The following is a 20277-nucleotide window of genomic DNA, read 5'->3' on the forward strand; positions in this document are numbered from 1 at the left end:
GGAGTAAGAGGCTTCAGGTTGTCTGGAAACTGTGATGATATAAATGTATCTGTGGGGTTGCCGTGCTGTCGCAACTCCTCCTGTTCACAGCTGTCTTTCCTCGTCATTAGAATATAGTGTCAATCAAAGATGGGATCAAACCTGCATCTACAATCTCTTGTACATCTCAAATACAAGAGATATGCAAAAACTGAACCACCTCTAAGAACATTAGAAAATCACGGGCTACTTTTAGGATAAATATGATTATGCATCTTTTTTTCTAGATAATTTTGAATAATGTGGGGGAAAATATTCTGTGTTTTATGCAGTGTTAGTCAGGCTATATAAGCAAATACATAATGAGGATCTGCACACCCTCTGTGAAACCTCTGGCTTCACTGGTGAACTGTGACTTCATTTGTGCCTGCTTATCTGTCACATCACACCAGGGGCGGCAGTCAGTCACCCAACACGGAGCCTCCTCCTTCACTTAACACTGTGTGGACATACTGTCGCTCACCAAAGATGTTTAGGACCAGTTACGATGACGGCTAGAGCTTCAAAAAAATGCAGATGGCAAGAAAAATTAATATGATTTATGGCTGGGATGTCTTGGTGAGTAGTCTACAGTATACTGTTTTCTCTGTTTTCATGATCGCCATTATTGATAGCGCACTGCTCTCACTGAAATGAAATGAATATATGATTTAATATGAATCGATTATTGATAGAGTTAACATTAAATTAAAGATGCCGCACTGAACCGGTTCCCAGAGATAAACTTTTGATCATCATGACGATCATTATTCGTTTAAAACTATCTTCAAAGTCGCTTTATTCCAAAAACATAACTGATCCAACGGTTTTTGTGTACTTGTGCTTCTGTTAAGATTCAAATACTAGTTCCTGTGGCGATATGAGAGACATATAAGAAGACAGTTACTGATGACTCATGGCGACAATGTCCCAAACATGGTCTATCCTCACTGTCGTTACTGTGCTGGCTGTGCAGCTGTGCATAGGTAAGTTTATACTTTTCATACCTCTACATATTCCTGTAGGACTGTGCATTATTTTTCTTTATATTATCTGGGAATTCAAAGTTAGATGGAGGATGCCTCTCTGGAGATGTCTTCTTATTTGTGACCACTGTATTTCTTATAATCTGTCAATCTAACCTGATATTGTTATAGAATGTATGTTATATGTTAGTTATATGTTATGTTGTATTAACAGTTTGCATGAATTCTTCCAAAAATGTAGTGATTGCATCTTCATATGGATAACGTTTTATTGTATAAGGCAGGCGTGCAGGTTCACATTTCCTCATCTGCTCCAAATCCAACAGATTCATGATTAGTATCTTTTTTACATTCACATAAATAACTAACTGATTCGAGAAAAAGACAGTATAGTGTTGTGTTGCAGAAAATATAAGTCATCATTTCTGCTTTTAGGTGAGAAATCATGCGTCATCTGGTCGAGCAATGGACCTGTGGTGCAACGAGGTTCCAGTTTCAATGTGTACTGCACCTTCAACTGCGAATGCAAGAGATCCATGTACAGTGACCACCCACCCACACCACAGAAGCACATACAATTTAATTCTACGACTATACATTTTAATGTGGTGAACATAACAAAAAACAGAACCTTCAGCTGTGAATGTAAATGTTCTCATCCTCCTATACTGGACCCCTGTGGACTGGACATCTCAGCCGGATGTGAGTACAACATAAAGGAGCAGTCTGTCCCTTTCTGAAACCTTCAGTAACAAGGTTGTTTATGCACCACTGAGGTAGATTTCAAACTTTTTTTCTCTCAATTTAAAAAGACAGTCCAGACCTTCAATGCAAGAGTGATCATTCATGACAACATGAGCCATAACCAAATTCAATTTTGTTTAATCTCATGTGAAGAGCAAGAGAAAGCAACTAATCTAAAATGTTTAGTTGCTTGAAAAGTTCTGCAGAATGTTTTACAGTGTGTGATGTTTCAGGATGAGGATTTCATATCTTAAGATTTGACTGTAATTCTTCAGACTGCAAGAGCCATAAAAAGAGACACAGCTAGTTCTGCTTTCTCTTCTACGCTTGGCACGCACACTGTTCACATGTAGACGCAGTCAGAGTGCAGAGGGTGTCAAAGCTAACTGTGATAAGTTACTTGTTGTGACCATAGAGCTGTGGCTAATTTAGGAGTACCACATACCATGTGCCAGCCCCATAACGTGAAACATGCACACAATATTATCTTTACAAACAATATAAAATGACACATTCAGCATTTGCAGAAGATGAAATCTATTCATGCAAAGAATAACACATTGTGCATTTTATGGATCGCGATTACTCACCTTTACTTACAGAATATTTGGGAGTTTTTTAGGATACAAACATCCACGTGAATAAATATTACTCCCTAACTGATATTCTTAATGTGTTGGAATGAGACTTCCTGTGCAAGTTATGAATTAGTGCAATTATAGCATTAGTGAAAACTCCTCCTTTAGGTTGATTTATTTAGTATTTAGTTTTATGTTTTCTTATCAATATACAGGTTTAATTACTTTCTTCTTTGTCCTTCAGATCCACCAGATCGCGCTAAAAACCTTTCATGCATCTACAAAGTCCTAAATAATGAAAGTGGAGTTGTGGTTTGCACTTGGAACAGAGGACGGAAAACTTATCTTAGGAATACTGCAGTGCTGTGGTGAGTTTGAAAGACAAACAAAACTTCAGACGCCACCAAAACTCACCATTTACATAATATTCTCCTCAGCAAGCAACAAGGATGTCATCTGTTTAGTTTAATGTTACATTGCTTGTCAAATGAAACCTTACTTTGTGTATTTCAGGGTGAGAACTGTATCTGGAAGCCACATAGGTACACCGCAGTCCTACAATGTCTCCAGTAAGGAAACTGATTCAGCGTCAGCTAATTTCACTGTGTCCAGCTCAGTCCAGTCCATCTCTGTGTGGGTCCAAACCAGCAATCTACTGGATACTGTTGTGTCTGACACCATCAACTACACACTCAGTGACATCGGTAAGACTGTATGAATTGTCCAGCTCCAAGGACCTCAGTTTGTGAGTTGCATGTTTCATGTGTAAAGACAGTTTTAAGTTCTTTGTAAGGCTCAAATCATGAAGTTCATGATGCTTGATCTCCCTCCATCCTCCTTCCCACTAATCTGTGATGACGTCATTTGATGGCTAGCAATGATACAGTGGGATCCTATCCTTTCAATTGACTGTCTTGCATCTTACAACACACATGACCTTTGTTTTTTAATTTATCTAATCAAGCTGTTGACTGTGTTTATCTGTGCAGCGATGCCACTTACTCCTGTTCTCTGGCTACCTGAGTGCTCTTCCAGGGAGTGCGTCATCAAAGTGGAGCAGCCTGTGGGGACGCAACACCTGGAGATCCAATACAGAACAGAGCAACAGATGTGGACAACAAATCCAGACTCAGTAAGACATCTTAACTGTTCAGATTGGTCCTGATATTTAAAGTTTGGGGACTTTCAATGTGGTCTTGCAGACTTAGTTACTTAAAACCTTTGAACACATAAAGTACTGCATGATCAGACCCAACTGATCCTCTGCTGATTCAAAGCCAAATGCAGATATGAGTAGCAGGATGTAGCACGAGTCTCAAACACAAGCTGAAATTTGACCTTTGGTCTTTTACCAGGCATTCTTACAATGTGACCACAAATGCCAAATTACTGCAGGCAAACTTCTTTGTTGAGTGAGTGTTTAGATTAATAAAATATGATGAAAAACAGATGTTTTTTTGACTTACAGGGAGTCAAAATGAGTTTGGTGCAGGTCCAGCCCGTCTCCTCTCTAGAGCCCTACAGGTTGTATCATTTCAGAGCCAGATCCAAATTCAGCACCGGCCTTTGGAGTCAGTGGAGCACAAACATTTCAAGCTGGACTCAAGAGGAAGGTGAGCAAACATGCATTTCAATCTGCTGCTCCTGAAGAGTGTTCAGAGCTCTACCTTGATGTATTTTTGTACTTCCTGAATGAAAGCACTACTGACTCTGTCTGCAGACAGATAGATCTGAATGATCTATCTGAGTGTTTACAGTATCTCTGTGGCACACTATCTGCGCAAGCTATCAGATAAATCAGTAATGTTTCCTTTCCTTTGCGTTTCTTGGGTCAGTTATCAGCTCACCACTGACTGATTGCCGCATACTACAAGCCACGGAAAAAGGCCTTATAGGGTTGTGTGTTTAGTTCAAAACCAATCTGATAAGATATAGTATGGATAGTGGCTTGCACTGTATCTGCACTGAATAAATTATCATAAGACTGAGGTGCAATATATTGCATATCAATGCAACATTGAGCCAGAGTGAGGTACCTAATGCTTCATAGGAAAGCTTTGTACAACATCATTATACCCTTGTTATACTGATGGTGTGAAGATATGCACATCTCTCTACAAATATGTAAGTTATGAATGTGCAGCAATGACAGATCATGAGTTTACCATGACATACTTTGCTAGGACAATCTGAAAATCAACTCACAGTGGTTTGAAACATGCTTGGGGAAGGAAATCTATCACTATAAATAATTAGCTTTACAATCATATCACACGTCATCATATCATATCTTCCTCAGCAGATGGAGTTTAACCAGTTCTCAGTGTTATTATAGATCTTCCAATTCTTCTGAATGCTTTAAGGACTTCTATGTTCTATGTTGTAAGTTCACTCTTGATCATGGACACACCAGTTGACAAAATCTCACCAACTCGCACAGTAGGTCCTCTTACAGTTGTAGCTGTTCTGCAGCTTTCAATAGTATCACATGTTCAGTAAACAATTGTTTGCCCTTTTGGGAATATAATAGTATTTCTGGGTTGGTTGTAAAACATAACATAAAATCCAAAAGACAAACAATAATAATACATAAGCAACAGGAAAATAATCGTGTGGATATTGTATTTGTTTCTTGCGTTAAAAAGCTTGCAGTTAAGCAGCTGACCCTGAAGTCTCAGTTTCCCAACAGCACTTGAACTCACCAATAGGGTGAGTGTTTTCCTGACAGTCTCTGCATGTATTACTATGAGACTTTAAAGTAACTTTGACAATAAAAAGGCAACTTGATGTTAATTGTGATGGATGTTATCTCAAGCAGCCTTCAAGTATGTCTAATAATAATAATAATGTCCATACTTTATTGAGATTAAACTCATGACTAAAAGGTAAGAGATCAATCTAAAAGATTGCAGTGTGCTTTGGTAAATGGTTTGCATTAATGTAAATATCCCAACTATGCAATCACAAAACCCCCAGTGTGTTTTTTTTAACCTCATATATGTTTACCACCTTTACATTTCATCACTCAACTCATCATTGTACAGGCCGATCAATGCAGCATTGCACACATCTCAGAACTGCTTGGGTGGGGCAACTTTTCTGTCCCTCCGGTGTTATCACGTCTTACATACACTACCGGCGCCCACGCTGCATCAGTGTTACCCTCCTTGCCTCTTTATGCAACAGATACTCATCACGCACAGAAGCTGGGGGGAAACTTTCTTTCATTTATTTCAATGAATAACATTATTGTGCACTGTAAACAATTGTCATGTAGGTTACCAGCAGAGTTGCCAGTACATTGCCGTTTTTTCTACTGTTTGCTTACTGTAAACTTAGATCACAGTTTACAACTGTTATAATACTATGTACTAAAACACGGTATAGTGCTTTATTTTATTGAATTTACAGTATACTAGTGGCAGCAGGGTACGTGTCTTTACTGGATTTTGCTCATTTAAAGGAAAGATTATATATATTTTGAATCAGATGTGGATTTATACATCATTTCAGAGAGTTTGAGGTTTCTTGGAATTGCTACTCATTGCTGTCAGACTGGAGCGTTACAGAGTGGATGTTTGTCAAATGACATTACATCAAAGTCTAGTACAAGTCATTATGAATAGAAGAAGAAATGTCAGTATAAACACTTTCATTTACTCCTTCATAAAAAAAAATATAATCTGTAAAGTAAAAAACTGTAAACATCAACCATTTCGCACACTGTTTCACTGTTCTCCAGTCCAGTGATAGATTTCTGTTGTTTTCCAGCTCCTGCCAAAGAGTTGGATGTGTGGTTCGCTAAATCTGACTCTGACTCTAAATCCCTGACAGTTTATTGGAAGGTAAGTTTTAAATGTTCTCAAAAAGTCTTTTTTTCTCAGTATAAATTCTGAATGATGGTCAAGAGTAACTCACATAATGTTGCTGCACTGTTTCATCAGCTTTAGCTTTGTGTTCTCCATGGGTTCCCTCTCCCCTTTCTCGCTCTGTGTCTGTGTGGGCGTGCGGTGTCGTAGCCATAGTAACACTTTCTAATCTTCCTGCTTCTATTCTTCTGTGCTGCACAAACTAAAGGTCAAAACTTGACCACCTCTGAGGTGTAACACGCTTTTACACACACAGACAGACACACAATCACATACACAATCGCACATCCACACCCTGGACCACATAAACACACACACCTTCAGTCATATAACATCACATTTCAACAGTAAGAGATAAGTGAAACCTGACGGCAGACACCACAGTTTCAGTTTACAAGAAAAGGGGAGCTGAACAGAAATGATGTGTCTTACACACGCTGTTCTAGCAGTGTGTTGATTTTGAGTATCCATTAAGGACAGAAAAATCCAAGGCTCATGTAAAAACTCCACGCCACTCAAATCTGTTATTTCTTTTCCCTTTTCTCTGCATCCTTCAGTGACAAACTAAAGAAGTTATACAGTGTGAACTCAATGATTTACTTTTAAACATTTCTCTGATTGCAGGACATCGACATTTCCATCGCTAGAGGGAAGATCATAGACTACATAGTCAGAGTTACCAATTCAGGATTGAACTACAACATTAGTGCACAAGCCAGAAATTATTCAGTCCCATTCTATGACAATTGTGAAGTGACAGTGTACGCGCGCAACTCTAAAGGACTGTCGCCTCCTGCAAGAATTACAACCTGCTTCACAAAAGGTAAAAAAAAAACAAAAAAAAAACGTATCTTTGAATTTGTATATGATTCTGTCTTGTAAAAGATAAGCAGTTCATACTGTACATACTCCTCTTTTTTTTAGCCAAGCCCCCTCAGGATGTGCGAGTAACGAAACACAACCCTAATGTCACCATCTCCTGGAGCAAGCCTGAAACTACACCGCTGCCTGCTGCGTACGTGGTGGAGTGGTACCCAGACGGCCACAAGCTGGAAGAGCTCAGATGGGTCAGACTGGGCGGGAATGACAACCATGCTGTCATTACAGGTAGGACATGTGGAGTTACAGTAAATACATGTGAAATAAGACCAAAAAAAAAAGAAAAAAGAAAATCCAGTGATGAACAGCTGTTCACTTTGGATTAGTCATGTTGGTGACTTTCTGATATCCCTTTTTTTAAGTTATTTGTTGACAACCACATCTCTCTCTTCCCCTTTCCATAATCTTCGACCTCTCAAAATGAGTAATTGTTGTATACCACTGTGTGTCATTATGCAGGTGTTCAACCATTTAAGTGCTACGAGGGAGCTGTGTATGTTTTGTATCATGACAACTCCATGACTAGGACCAGTTTTACAGGTGTCTACACTATGGAGTCAAGTAAGATCTAATCATTTGATTTATAATTTTATCATTGATTTACAAAACATATTAAAGCAACAGGGTTAGTAACAGGAGTATTTAATTGTTTACTTTTTCGCTGTTTTGCTTGTGGTTTGCAGTCCCAACAGCTGGTCCATCAGTAGAGGAGAAGGTTGAGGGAGACGCAGTAAAAGTGAACTGGACGGAGCTTCCCAGGGGTCAGCGCCGGGGTTGTATCACCAAGTATACCATCTATTTAGAAAACAGCAGCGGACACCAGCAGTCCTGTAAGCACAGTTGTGATTATGTATGAATGAATGATTTTTTATGGGAATGATCTATCCCACATGACACACAATAATACAACATAAATTTTCAGCGACTGACGTTCATGTTGCAAAGAAAACGTAATCACTGCTGCAAATCACATACTGTATTTAGTTTGTGAAAAACATATTGTACACAGAAGAAAAAACAGTATGTAAAAGCTACCTATACGAAACATTTTGTCCAAATATTCAAACAGCTCAATTTCTTTAAGTTTTCATAATTTCATCCTCTTCCATAAGAAAGTAATCGTAATCTGAATAATAATACAAAGCGCAATACAAAACTAAATGAATTACATTTTCTGCTTCATTTAACCAACATAACTGAACTGTTCTGCAACACAAGCATAATGTCCTGTTTCCAGATGTAAGATACCACAACTCAGTTGGGCACACAGGGATCTTTTCCTTTTAGGCAGATTAAATTTCACATACTTTTCAGTACTAAACTTTTTTTTATTATATCATATGTTCCAAGTTTTGGCTTATTCCAAATCTCGTTAGCCCTTTTTTTTTAAACAGATGAAAAACAAAATCTTTAATCGAACCAATGTTAACTTTTTCCTTCAAAATGCTTCCTCGTACCCTACTTTTTAAAATAAAGCGTGCATGTACTCCAAGTGTCTGCTGTATGCCCCACATGAGGATTTTCTTGCAGTCTGCTATCATTCATACCCACTAGGCTTGTGTACATGAGTAACTGTAGCTGAATGTGACTCCTCTGCTGTGTTTATATAAATTTCTATTCCAGACTCTGTACAAGCGTCAGAAAGGACACATACCTTCAAAGGCCTGTCTCCAGCTGTCTACAGCCTGTGTATGACTGCTTCGACTGCTCAAGGAGAGAGCCCTAAGGGTCAAAAAATCAAGTTCGTCATCCAGCGTAAGCAGCTTTATTTGTTAATGTTTATTTGGATGAAACTAGCTCTGCTGGTTACTTTTGTTTCACATGAACTCTCAGCTATGATAGAATTGACTGAGTGTATAATAGCAAGGACATACATTTACTTCAGGAGAATAGACTGCATAGTTGTAATGTCTTATTTATCACCTAAAATACAAAACACTTTTAATAAGAACGGTTCCAATTTTATTGGAAAGGATGCATATTTTAATTGGCCTGAACATTTGTCTTTAAAACTTGCTATCTCCTTTTCTTCAACAAAAACATGCATGTGAAAGTTCATTCTTCACCTTGGATATAGTAGGTTGACTAAAAAAAAGTTTTAACTCAAGGTCCACTTACTAGCTTTTTCTAGAGTTTCAACCACATGCTTTTCCTCAGCAGATTGAGTTTGCTCATCACAAATGCCAACTTTTTTTCGTCAAACATATAACAAAAGATTTCACCACAACAGCTGTCTGATGATGATATTATTACTGCATATGTCTCACATCTTCTCCCTGTTTTATTGTTGCTGCTGCAGAACACACCCAACTGCTCCTCATACTGGTGTGTGCAGTCCTCTTCCTCATCGTGGTGGTTCTGCTGTGTCTGTGCCAGAGTTCGGCAGTAAAGCAGAGGTACAGTATGTGAACAAAAATGTGGATTCGTGAGTGAAGGCAACTAACAAGCTCACACGTTTCATTATTTTGTTCACCTACAGTTCTGCAGAAAACACACAACATAGTCAGTGAAATGATGCAGCAATAAAAAGAAATTTTCCAAAAGGTTTGCATGCCATGTTATTTAGCAGTTCTCCCCATTTCCCCTCAGGTTCTGGGTGTTTTTCCAGTGCCTCATGCTTGATGTTGTGCCAGATCCTGCAAACAGCAAATGGGCAAAAGAGTGTACCCAAGAGAAGGTATTTTAAAAAAAGTAGATAAATACTAAGGACTGTATATTGCAGCTCATTGTTCCTTGTTTTGAGCATGTTTAACCTTCCCAAACAGGGCAGGATGAACCTCCCGCCCCAGCTAAGGAACTCGAGTGTCACCGAGGAGGACGAGCCCATCCTCGTGGATGTTGAGGAGCTGCCGCAGCAGAGCAGTGACATCTCCGCACCTACAAATGTCTCCTCGCAGCTCCTTCCTCAGACCAGCCAGAGCTCCGAGACCGAGCCGGCCACACTGCTGTACCCTCTGACCACCTACATCAAGAGTTTCTCCCATGACTCGGACAGCTCCAACCACACACAGACCTCTCTGGACACAAACACAACGGTCGGCTACATCTCGTCACATGGAAATATGGAAGAGGACAATCAGGAGGAAGTGGAGGAGGCAGCAGAGGAAGAGTTTGCTGAAGTGCTTGGTTTCTTCCCCAGTCACAATGTTTTCATGGAGCCGCTGGTGTTAGGAGGGAAGTTGACTCTTGATGCGGTCAAAATCGACTGCAGCAACTTCTTTCAGAACAGTTAGTGTTGACCTGAAACCAGAACTCTTTGGTGAGATGAGGTTTGAGGAAAAACTTTTTTTTAGAGGAAGAACACTTCAGAACAAAAGAACAGTGGACAACTGCATGACTGGAGGTGGGAACTGGATGTGCAAACATTCCTGAGTAACTAGCTTATGCACTGAGATATTTTCTCCTCTTTTTTTCTGCTAGGCTTTAAGTTTTTAGATCAAGCACCTCGCTGGGATGTGCATCAACTACTTCCTTGCACATTGAGGTCAGGACTGTAACAAAAACAGCTCTCTTGCTGTGGTCTTGCAAAGTGTTATGACTGAAAATGTAGTTTTTAAATTTTTATTCCATGCATTACCATTGTTTTCTTTCAGGAACAACACTGGACACACTAATACCACAACCAGAACACAGTACAAGCTGCAAGACAGAGTATATCAGATATTATCATTTCTGATCATTGCCTGAACTGAGGTATTTGGATGTGGCCTCATCCTGATGCTGACAGCACTGATAAGCCTTTTTCACAGCAGACATCTCAGGGAAAAGCACAGCTGCTACTAATAACATTAACAATGGCTCTGTTACATTCAAGTGTCCCAGTAAGACATGACAGTGTGACATTGATCCAGTGTGTGCAACACCGGGACGCTGAAAATGAAGCAGCTAAATGGAATTCAGCCGTCATTGATTTGATCATTTACACCTGTGCTTTACCTACTGCAAGGTGTCAAAATGTCTTCAGGGAAAAAGGCCTGTCTCAAATGGAAACTCTGTTGTAGCATTGCATTGTTTTCCATCATGTATATATCCTTTAAATATATCTACTACCTCAATCTCAGCTCATCTACCAAAAAAAAAAGTTTTAATTTTGTCTTAGATTTGTTGGTGGAGTGCATAAAAGTGCTGCATGGTGACAGATTATCTGACAATATTTTTCTGAAGATTATAATCACTCACTTTTTGACAATCAGTAAATTTTTGGAAACAATTTTGATGTAAAAAAAAAAAAAAAGATCATCTTTAAAATTGATTTTTTTTTTTTTTGCATTTTCATCAGCAGGCTGAAAACTTGAGTATCATTTATCGTGTTTGACTATTTTGAGCAGCAGCCTCTCCACAGAATGGCAGATTATCAGTATCCTTCTTTGGGAATTAATTTAGCTCATACAAAAACTTCTGATTTCTTTATTTAATTATGCAACCTTAATGGGAGAGTCTATGATTTGTCAGCTTTGATGTGCAAATAAACAAGTGATTTTAATCTTTACACATGGAAGCACCAACATCTGCATCCGTTCAGATGTGTTTATGTCTTGTCTTTCCTTTCAAATGACTACTGGTCTGAAACAGAGTAAACTGATTGATCGGGTTTATCGGTGTTGGCATGAAGTGAGGCTCAGGGAAGTCTGACCTGACAGCTGAGCTGTAGAATATTTTGTAAACCTAGTTTAACAACTTAAGTTCAGAGATGATCACTTGATAAACTTGCTTGACAAGTTTTTCCAGTAAAGACTTCTGTACGAACGCTCAACTTAAACAACCATAACATGAGATTGTGTGGTTATAAGCAAAAACCAAGTACTGTATATTTGTAAATTCATTTTGCCTGTGTGCAGGCAGGATAAAAAGAGTGACAATGCAAAAGATTTATCGACCATCTTTATTTACCGACAGAGGTCTCTAATAGCAGGGCTAGAATTCACACATTTGTAGAGCACGTCAGTTGTTCCACACAATGAACGACTGTATTTCTTTCAGAGCGATTATGCAGTGGTGCCACTGTGGAAGCTACAGGGCAAGTCAACAGTGGAGGAAAATATCAGCACAGAACAGACTGCAGAAACAAACTGAAGCTGGGCTAAGTTAACATCTGTGTAAGGATGCTGGAGTGGAGTGTGTAAACAGTCGGAGAAGGTCTGAGGGCGTTCCAGGGGAATACTGCCGCAATCTCAACCGAGTAAAGACACTTCCTCTCCGTATCACTCTTAAAGTAAAAACAAAGGCATTAATTGACTTGCACATGGCTAATAATCAAAGATGAAATGGGCAGGGAGGAAGAGAATACTGTGAATAGCACCCTAAATACAAGAAAATCAGTACACATGGAATAACTTCCAGCTTCAAATTAATCTGCTTGACAAAAGTCTCAGGATCAATGCTAATTTAGGAGCGTTATCACCTTGTGTTCCTCCAAAAATGACCTAATGTTCCTCCTTTAGAACATTTCAGTACAAAAGAACCTTAATACAAATTTAGGCGCCATTTCATCAATGCATTCAAATGTAGGCAGCATCACTCAATCAAAGATCAAGCTGTGCCCTATTTGCACCATGTGAAATACAGTCTCTGAAAGAATTTATGAAAATAGTTCAGATTTACAGGCCGAAGATCATAGAAGAATAGACCTCCTGTATAAAATATAAAACAATACCCCAGTGCTAAAGAAAAAAATCCATAAATCTCAATGAGTGAAGCTGTAACTTCATCAGAAATACCTGGTGTGGCAGAGCTTATGAGCTTGGGTTGGAGCTCCACAGTGCCTATTTTTAAGCGAGCAAGCAATAGCACACACCAAGCTAAAGATACTCCTTATGCTTACATTTCGAAATGCATATTTTCAAGCAGCAATTACAAAAATTTATCAATGGACAATGCATAACCTCTGAAAAAAATACTGTATGAAAACATCCCTGCTACTTTGTTTCCAAGTACAAAACCTCTACCAATAAGTTGCTCCAGAGTAGCAAGAAGTCCTTTTCTTTTTTTGTTTTTTTTTTGTTAATTTCTGTTTTTTTCCGTCTTCATTTTGTTTTTATTCGGTAAAACTCAGTCCTCACATTGAGTGCCATAGTTAATGACAGTCTTCTCCATCATTTCACTTTGCTGAAGGATCCAGGAACATGCAAGCCTCGTAGTGGAGGTGCTCAGGAGGCTCCTGTAGGCCTGAGGGACAGCAGCCGGGGCTTAAGCCAGGGCTGGGAAGGCCTCTGGGTCGTCCACGTTGGGCACAGACGCGGATGACTGGGAAGAAAAGTAAACATTAAGTTAGAAAATTTTAACATTTTTAAGATGTGTCATGGCTCATAGCCTCAAAAGGACTTTAAGAAATTAATACTGAGAATCCAGCATTACGCATTTATGTATGGGCAGCGTTAAATTGACAAAAAGAAACAACATACGGTACCAGTCCAAGTTTGGACACACTTTCTCACTAAAGTGAACGGGAAGGTGTGTCCAGATAACAACATTAAAGAATAGTTTAACTTCCTACAAGATTAGCTACCTTGTCAGTCCTTCCTCCACGGACCGGCCTAGGGGCATCGCTACGGCCATCACCACGGCCTTCGCCGCCACCGCCGGCGCCACCGCGGCCACGACCGCCCCGGCCACCACGTGGTCCACCGCGTCCGCGGCCTGGACGACCAAGGTCTCCAAAGTTGATCTCCAGCTGGGACGTAATGTCATTGGCTGGCTTCCGGAAGTGGTGTTCATCCTCCAGCTGAATTAGGAAAAGAGGAGGAATTATTGTTTTGGCATATTTCACTAACATGTATGATCTGAGTTCAGATGTTTTTTGGGGTATGTGCAACAACAGTTGAGATTTTACCTTGGACTCATCACCCTCAGGCTCAATCAGATCGCCCTTTTTATCCTGGGTTTGGAGAAAAACAAGACAAACATTAAGAAAACATCTTATCCCTGCATTTCAAGCTTGTGTCAATACATGGCAAGACAAAAGTATTACTACACGGAAGTTTACCAAGTATATCATATCAGTCAGCCTGATGCTATGTAGCCACTACTTTCGTCTGCTGTCCTGTGGTTGAACTGCAGAGTTGGACGTGCAGCCATCAAGGACCTTTTGCTTTCATTTGCAGCTATTTTCAGACAGTGATGTATGTGGTAACCTGATGTTATTCACAGGAAACTGATGCAACCCTTGTAAAAGGTTGTTGATCTACATGGACAAGAGAGCCTGAAAACATGATACAATACTACATCAGTACAAAGTGACTGATGATGCTCAAACTGCCTTCAGGGGATCAAGTAATAACTTTCTACCCATTCCAATTTTCTTAAATTTTATCACCACTAAAACTAAATGTTCCATAGTAACTTGTTCAGAAAAGGCAGAGCTGTGGTTCTGACTTACATCTGCCTTAGACTTGTGCAGCACAAATCCTTTGTTCCAATCAGCTCCCTCGTTGGCTTTACGGATGTTGAACTCCACCTTGGCCCGTTCCTTGTCCTGCATGGCCTTCCATTCATCCAGAGTCATCTCCTTGGGGCCTTCATCCTTCACTTCCTCTACCTCATTCTCCCTTCAGTAAAAACAGACACACGACAAGTCTTAGTAACATCCTTCAGTTTATTTACGTTTTAAATATAAATCCGGGTGGATTTGCAAGTTCTTGGTCTTAAATCTCTTCAGTTTATTCTGATTAGTCAAGACTTATGAAGACAATACAAGAGCTTACTTGTTCTCAGAGTCAGCGGGTGGATGCTCCTCTCCCTCAGGGTTCTCCTCAGTGACGTTTGATTGGTCAAGCTCGCTATGAAGAGGAAAATAACAATTAGTAAAAGACAATTATTGCCAACAATGTCAACATTCAGCAAGACATAAAGCTGAGGCATTGAGAACTGGAAAATCGTATAAATACAAATTGTGCTCATCGATTCCTGGATGTTAATTTTGGCCGATGCTGTGGTCTGCACTGCTGGTGTTTACACATGTGTGTAATGTTCACAATATGACGGACCAGAGCTTGCACTTCAGTTATAGAAGAAAGCAGTGACATCACTGCGCAAATATATGTTCATAGTCACGATGACGGAGAATCTGCGACAAGTACAAAAAAAAGCCATCTTGTGCAAGGCAAGATACCGACTTTATCTCTCATTATTTTACTTTTTAACCTGTTGAATGACGCTTTTGAACGACTTTAGTTGTAAAATCTAGAGTTACCTTTCAAATGAGACCAGGGTTTTGAAAAGTAACCTTGTTATTTTGGGTATGTTATTTTCACACTTGTGCTCAAGAATAGCGGTGCCTGGAAGAGGTTGACTCATAACAGGCAAAACTTACTGATTTATGAGAAACTGTTAAAGGCACATTCTGAAAATGACTAATTTTTTATACTATTAATTGCAAGTTTATTACAGACACCTAGCCACAACAGCAGTCCTGTAATACATTCTGGCTTCATGAAGGTTACAATACTCAGTTTGTGTAGAAACTCTTTTAGAGACGTGTTGTTTCAACTTCATTGTCATTTCTAGGCTGTAGTTTGTGCTTGTATGCCATTGCAATGTTTTGAATTACACAGGTGTTTCTAATATTTTGTCGACCTAATTTATAAAAAATGCCAATATTAGAAACTCTGTGTAATGCAAAACAATTCAACACTTCCACAAATTACTGCCTTAAAAATCACCATAAAGTTAAATCAACACATCTCTAATGCAACTTCAAAACTAACTGAGCATTGTAACCTTTATGAAGGTAGAATTTATTACTTAGCTGCACTCTGAGCTTCAGCTAGTTGTTCCTAATAAACAGGAACATATTTTGACTTTTCTTACTCAAATAATTTACCACCAGGATATGATGATTTGGAATTGATGAGCAAAATCAGAAAATCTTTTTTTTTGCCCTTGTAGAATCGATCATGAAGATGCAGATAAAAAAGGGGGAAAAGAGGAGCGTTAACATGCAACTTCAGTCCGCAAAAGGATTTGAACCATGGCAGGACATTGCAGTTATGTGGCCCTTGCAACGTATAAAACACAGCCAAGTGTTCTCTAAAAATACAAAATACTTTGATACAAGGAAACACCTTTCATATTTCACAAGTGTATTTTTAGTTCTCAATAATAAAGGTGTTCTGTAACTCTCCCTCCAAGCAAAGTTTGTCATGCTGCACACAAATCAACTTACTTGAGTTCATCCTTGACGGTGCCCCAATTGTGAGATCCACTTCCACCACGCTTCTCTTCGCCTTTCAGACTACTGAAACAACATTTGCTTTAGCCAGGATCTCAACACATTCAATAAATGTACACACACAGGTCTTAATCAGACCTAATGTTTATGATATTATTTTCAAAAAGGCTACATGAAAACTGAAAAGTACTTACGATCGGTCGCTGCCACTGTGTCTGTCAAATTCACGTTTTCCTCTGGAATCAAAGCCATCGCTGCGACCCATGCCGCGTCCTCTGCCTCCACGGCCGCCCCTGCCACCGCCGCGTCCTCTCATCGGCCTATCACCAACAGGCCTGAGGAGGGGGACAAAGAACGCCGTCAATTCACAAGTCTGAGGAAGCGCCACCTACAGGCTGTATTTAATCGACCACTTAAATTGAGTTTTAATTAAGTGACAAAGAGCAGAACTAGAAAAGAATGACAAATAGTTAAAGATCAAGTTCATTCATGTGTTTAACAAGCGCTAATGATCCATATTAAACAGATTCTTTACATTATAACTCTGCAGTGAGAAGAAATTAGCTACGGTTGACTTAAGTTTATTGGTCTCAATTGCACTTTGATATTTTACAATCTTATTTTGTTGTATGAAATTTTCACAAGTAAACTGGTGGGACAAGGAGATGCCTACAGTTGTCTGGGCAATATACGAAGCCTTATCATCACCAGCAAAGCCTTTAACCGTTACTGTTCCGAACCCCGCCCCTGTAGCCTAGATGTAAAGCTGAAAAAAAAAAAAAACTAACAGTGGTGATTCATGCTCCTCTTTTCCTTCATGTAGGTGCTGCCCAATTAAAATGTCTGCTAATTGGAAACTGAACTCACTTCTCCACTGAGAATTCGCCTCCTTCGGGCTTCTCACCACCTTCACCAGCAGGCCTCTCGAAGCGGCGAGGGGGCCGCCTGTCCACAGGCCGTCTGTCTGTGGGGGGGCGCCCCTCTCCCTGGCCGCCCTGGGGTCTGAAGCCATCGCCCTCCGGCTTGCGGCCCATTCTCCTCATGCCGGCACCTAGGGTTGACCACAACAGGAGGATTAGAGGACCAATAGCATTGATAGATCAGGACCCACTGCTGAGCCCCAGACAAGAGAAAGAAGAGGAGGTGATTGTTCTTTTTAAATGGAGCAAATACCCTAATTAACATGCAGAATTTAAAAAACTATGGCAGCTGGTTAGTTTATCAGATACATCTGTCTGCAATATAATATAGCAGTTAAAATATAAAATTAATTAAAACTATTAAATGCACAGGAAATAGCATTTATAAATTGGTGAATGTAACTTAGTAAAGAGGTGGGAAATAATCCACCCAGACGAGTTTGGAGTACGATCACTTTTTTATTTCCTGCTCAGACTGAGAGGTGAGGATCAGTTAAACCACTCGGTCACTCTGGGGTTGGAATTAACAGTCTTTAACCCTCCATAGCACATGGTTTGACAGCCAGTGGCCCTGTGTGACACAAGTCCCACCCATTGCTTAAATCACCAGCTACCAAAATAGATACCCTCCACCACCACACTACAGCAGCTGGGCGGCACCACAGTGACGCACCTGTCTCATCTTCTCTCAAGCAAATAGATATGAGCCCACTTTGGCAGGCGGACATGCTGATAATGGCCAGCTAACGGCCTGTGAGTGGGAATCCCTCTTTAAGAGTTAACTCCTGACGCTGCTTCACTTCTGCATGTAGTAAATTTAAAGTGATCAAAACACATTGTGAGAACAAAATACACATTTTGAGCCATTTTTTAATAACTTTTTTTTTTTTAACAGACTAGGTTATATCTGGTAAAAACAGATATGGGAGCGTAAAAGCTCTGAGGCAGGTTGACTGCATGCACTGAGCCTGTAGTGTGCACCAATAGGAAGTGGCAGTTGGAGGCTGTGCTTTTACACGCCCCACACTACAACCACGAGGTTCATCACCATGAGAGCAAAGCTCCTCACGTCTGATGACAAAAACCCCCCCACCAGCATGCACACCACGATTCAGTTCACACACACTTAGGCAACATTATATCTGCTTATAATATGCCAGATTTCACAAGACCACTTTGATGTTATTTTATATTATATAACACGTTTTTAAAAGTCTAGAGTGATAGCTTTCTTAGCGCTAATTCTGTCAAACTCCTGTAAAAAGAAAAAAAGAAAGTGACCTTTACTGGATGTCACGACTGGACTGAACTAACATTAAACATCTGATGGCAGCTTTCTCTCTGTAGGCGAGTTCAGCCTGTTCAACCAGGCCGAGAGGAGGGGGAGACAAGCCAAAACAAGTTGACCTGCAAACTGTTTATCAGTGAATAGCTGGAGCTGCTCGCCTCTCACAGCAATACATGTTTGTTTAAATGTCATTGTTTCGGCGGCTGACAGCCCGGAGGGACACAAAGCAGCCATGCGGACCTCATGTCAGGCGGCTTATGAAGCTGGTGAGCTACTAAAGCAAGCCACTTAGCCTGTTAGCTTTAATCTCCTGGCTGCAGTTTTAACTCACAAAACGCAGAAAATATATTTACCATCTTTCTTGAGTGGGACGGGGGCCTGGGTCTCCTCCCTCTTGTCGGCCAGCGGGGTCTTTCTGTCTTTCTGGGACTCCTTTCTGGGCTGTTTGGCAGCCTGGGCTGCAGTCTTGGCGGCACCAGGAGCGAGAGCCTCCTTCTTCTTCTTCTCTTCGGCTTGCTTTAGCTGCTCAAATGGATCCGACTCATCGTCAAATAACTGGTCGAATCGATTGGTTATGGCGCAGCCAAAACCTTCTTGCATTTGTCCGGGCATGATGGCGCCCCTTCAGCAGGATTTTCCTCCGATTCTACGAGGCTTGGTGCGAACACTTCGCTAGATGAAGCCACAAGATGGCTGGGAAAAGGACCTTCTTCTCTTCCGGCGCGATAGACATCCGGGACCTCGAAGTTGGCGCGGGTGGGGCGTGTAGTTCTTTGAGCACGAGGAGCAATGGGTTTAGATACAGGGCAGACCAATAAAGAACTACAACACCCACAATGCCAATCTCGCTAATGTTGCTAGCCTCTCTAACGCAAAGCATGGGCGCTCGCATACACACTCTTGTTTTGACTCCTCAGAGAAACCTCCTCAGACCTTCAAACTCCTGTTCGCCACACTGGATCCGTTTGCAAACTACAGATCAACACCTGCTCTGTAGCTTTGGTTATATTAATACCGCCATAATACACTTGCAAACATCTAAAGAAGACAGCAGGTGCACCAGTTAGTGAAGCTTGTGGGGTACAATGGAGTTAAAAGGCACGATGTGGAACTTTGTTTAAAAAAATTTGGCGAAGGAGGAAAAGTTGTTGCATTTTATTTGTTGCACTTTATTGCTTCAAATATTGTATTTGTAAATTTTCAATAAGGATCTTCAAAGCAAGCAAGAAAGAAAAAAGATAATTTACTAATTTATATTTCATTTCTCATTTGTCTTTTATTTAACCAGGTACAAAGAGTCTCACTGAGATTAAAATCTCCTCTTTCAAGAGTGACCTGGCCAAGAGGGCAGCATGTTACAACAATAAATACAAACAACATAAACAAATACACTTGCCACACACTACAGACATGTAAACACATTCAGATTAATATGCCATGCAAGATTATGGACAAAATCCTTATCAATAATGACACATTTTAAGTGAAGCGCCCTCAAAAAATGCCATTCTTGACAGACAGATTGCCATATCAGTCTAAACAGGTTGAGAAGGATCAGGACAAGTTTTTAGTGTCATGACACTGAGTTTCACTTGAAACCTGCTGAAGTAAACAACAGTTCACACTTGAGTTTAGATACAGGGATTTGCACTATTTTAATCCTGAGGTTATAAAACCTGATCCAGAGCACAAAAATGTGGTTTTGTGCACAAATGCAGTGAAACGTGGTGACTTTAGAGCGTGAGGTCAAAGGGTCAGCAGTTATAGGGGTTAGAAAGCATCTCCCCATTTCTGAGCAATTCATTTTGTGGGTACATACATTCCTCAAG

At 40.2% G+C, this 20277-nt stretch overlaps 2 protein-coding genes across 3 annotated transcripts; one reads left to right on the forward strand and one right to left on the reverse strand.

Moving 5' to 3' along the window:
• The first annotated feature begins 191 nt into the window (after positions 1 to 191).
• On the forward strand, positions 192 to 12927 carry il12rb2 (interleukin 12 receptor, beta 2a). Its single transcript, XM_042416635.1, has 16 exons — positions 192 to 597; positions 873 to 1004; positions 1440 to 1706; positions 2571 to 2694; positions 2840 to 3030; positions 3316 to 3458; positions 3795 to 3939; positions 6098 to 6171; positions 6820 to 7018; positions 7120 to 7302; positions 7534 to 7635; positions 7758 to 7904; positions 8698 to 8829; positions 9374 to 9470; positions 9664 to 9751; positions 9840 to 12927. The coding sequence occupies exons 2-16, from the start codon at positions 935 to 937 to the stop codon at positions 10305 to 10307; spliced, it is 2430 nt and encodes an 809-aa protein (XP_042272569.1). The 5' UTR covers positions 192 to 597; positions 873 to 934; the 3' UTR covers positions 10308 to 12927.
• serbp1a (SERPINE1 mRNA binding protein 1a) lies at positions 11938 to 19187 on the reverse strand. 2 transcript variants are annotated; one of them, XM_042416637.1, is made up of 9 exons: positions 18802 to 19187; positions 17108 to 17291; positions 16435 to 16575; positions 16235 to 16303; positions 14775 to 14849; positions 14450 to 14618; positions 13904 to 13948; positions 13580 to 13795; positions 11938 to 13317 (listed from the first exon to the last, which is right to left on the reverse strand). In XM_042416637.1, exons 1-9 carry the CDS (start codon positions 19058 to 19060, stop codon positions 13261 to 13263), a joined length of 1215 nt encoding a protein of 404 aa, XP_042272571.1. In that variant the 5' UTR covers positions 19061 to 19187; the 3' UTR covers positions 11938 to 13260. The 2 variants fall into 2 exon arrangements, with proteins under 2 accessions (XP_042272571.1, XP_042272570.1); XM_042416636.1 differs by having other exon boundaries at positions 16235 to 16306.
• Positions 19188 to 20277: the final 1090 nt, after the last annotated feature.

Source organism: Thunnus maccoyii, chromosome 7 (genome assembly GCF_910596095.1).
Source record: "Thunnus maccoyii chromosome 7, fThuMac1.1, whole genome shotgun sequence".
Taxonomy (NCBI): Eukaryota; Metazoa; Chordata; class Actinopteri; order Scombriformes; family Scombridae; genus Thunnus; species Thunnus maccoyii.

Coding starts and splice junctions, on each gene's coding strand:
- il12rb2 (XM_042416635.1), top strand. CDS start 935: ATGGCGACAATGTCCCAAACATGGTCTATCCTCACTGTCGTTACTGTG. Junction 3,940..6,097: donor AAGCTGGACTCAAGAGGAAG/GTGAGCAAACAT, acceptor GTTGTTTTCCAG/CTCCTGCCAAAGAGTTGGAT. Junction 7,019..7,119: donor TACAACCTGCTTCACAAAAG/GTAAAAAAAAAA, acceptor TCTTTTTTTTAG/CCAAGCCCCCTCAGGATGTG.
- serbp1a (XM_042416636.1), bottom strand. CDS start 19,060: ATGCCCGGACAAATGCAAGAAGGTTTTGGCTGCGCCATAACCAATCGA. Junction 14,619..14,774: donor CCCGCTGACTCTGAGAACAA/GTAAGCTCTTGT, acceptor TTTTTACTGAAG/GGAGAATGAGGTAGAGGAAG. Junction 13,318..13,579: donor GTGGAGGAAGGACTGACAAG/GTAGCTAATCTT, acceptor TTTTCTTCCCAG/TCATCCGCGTCTGTGCCCAA.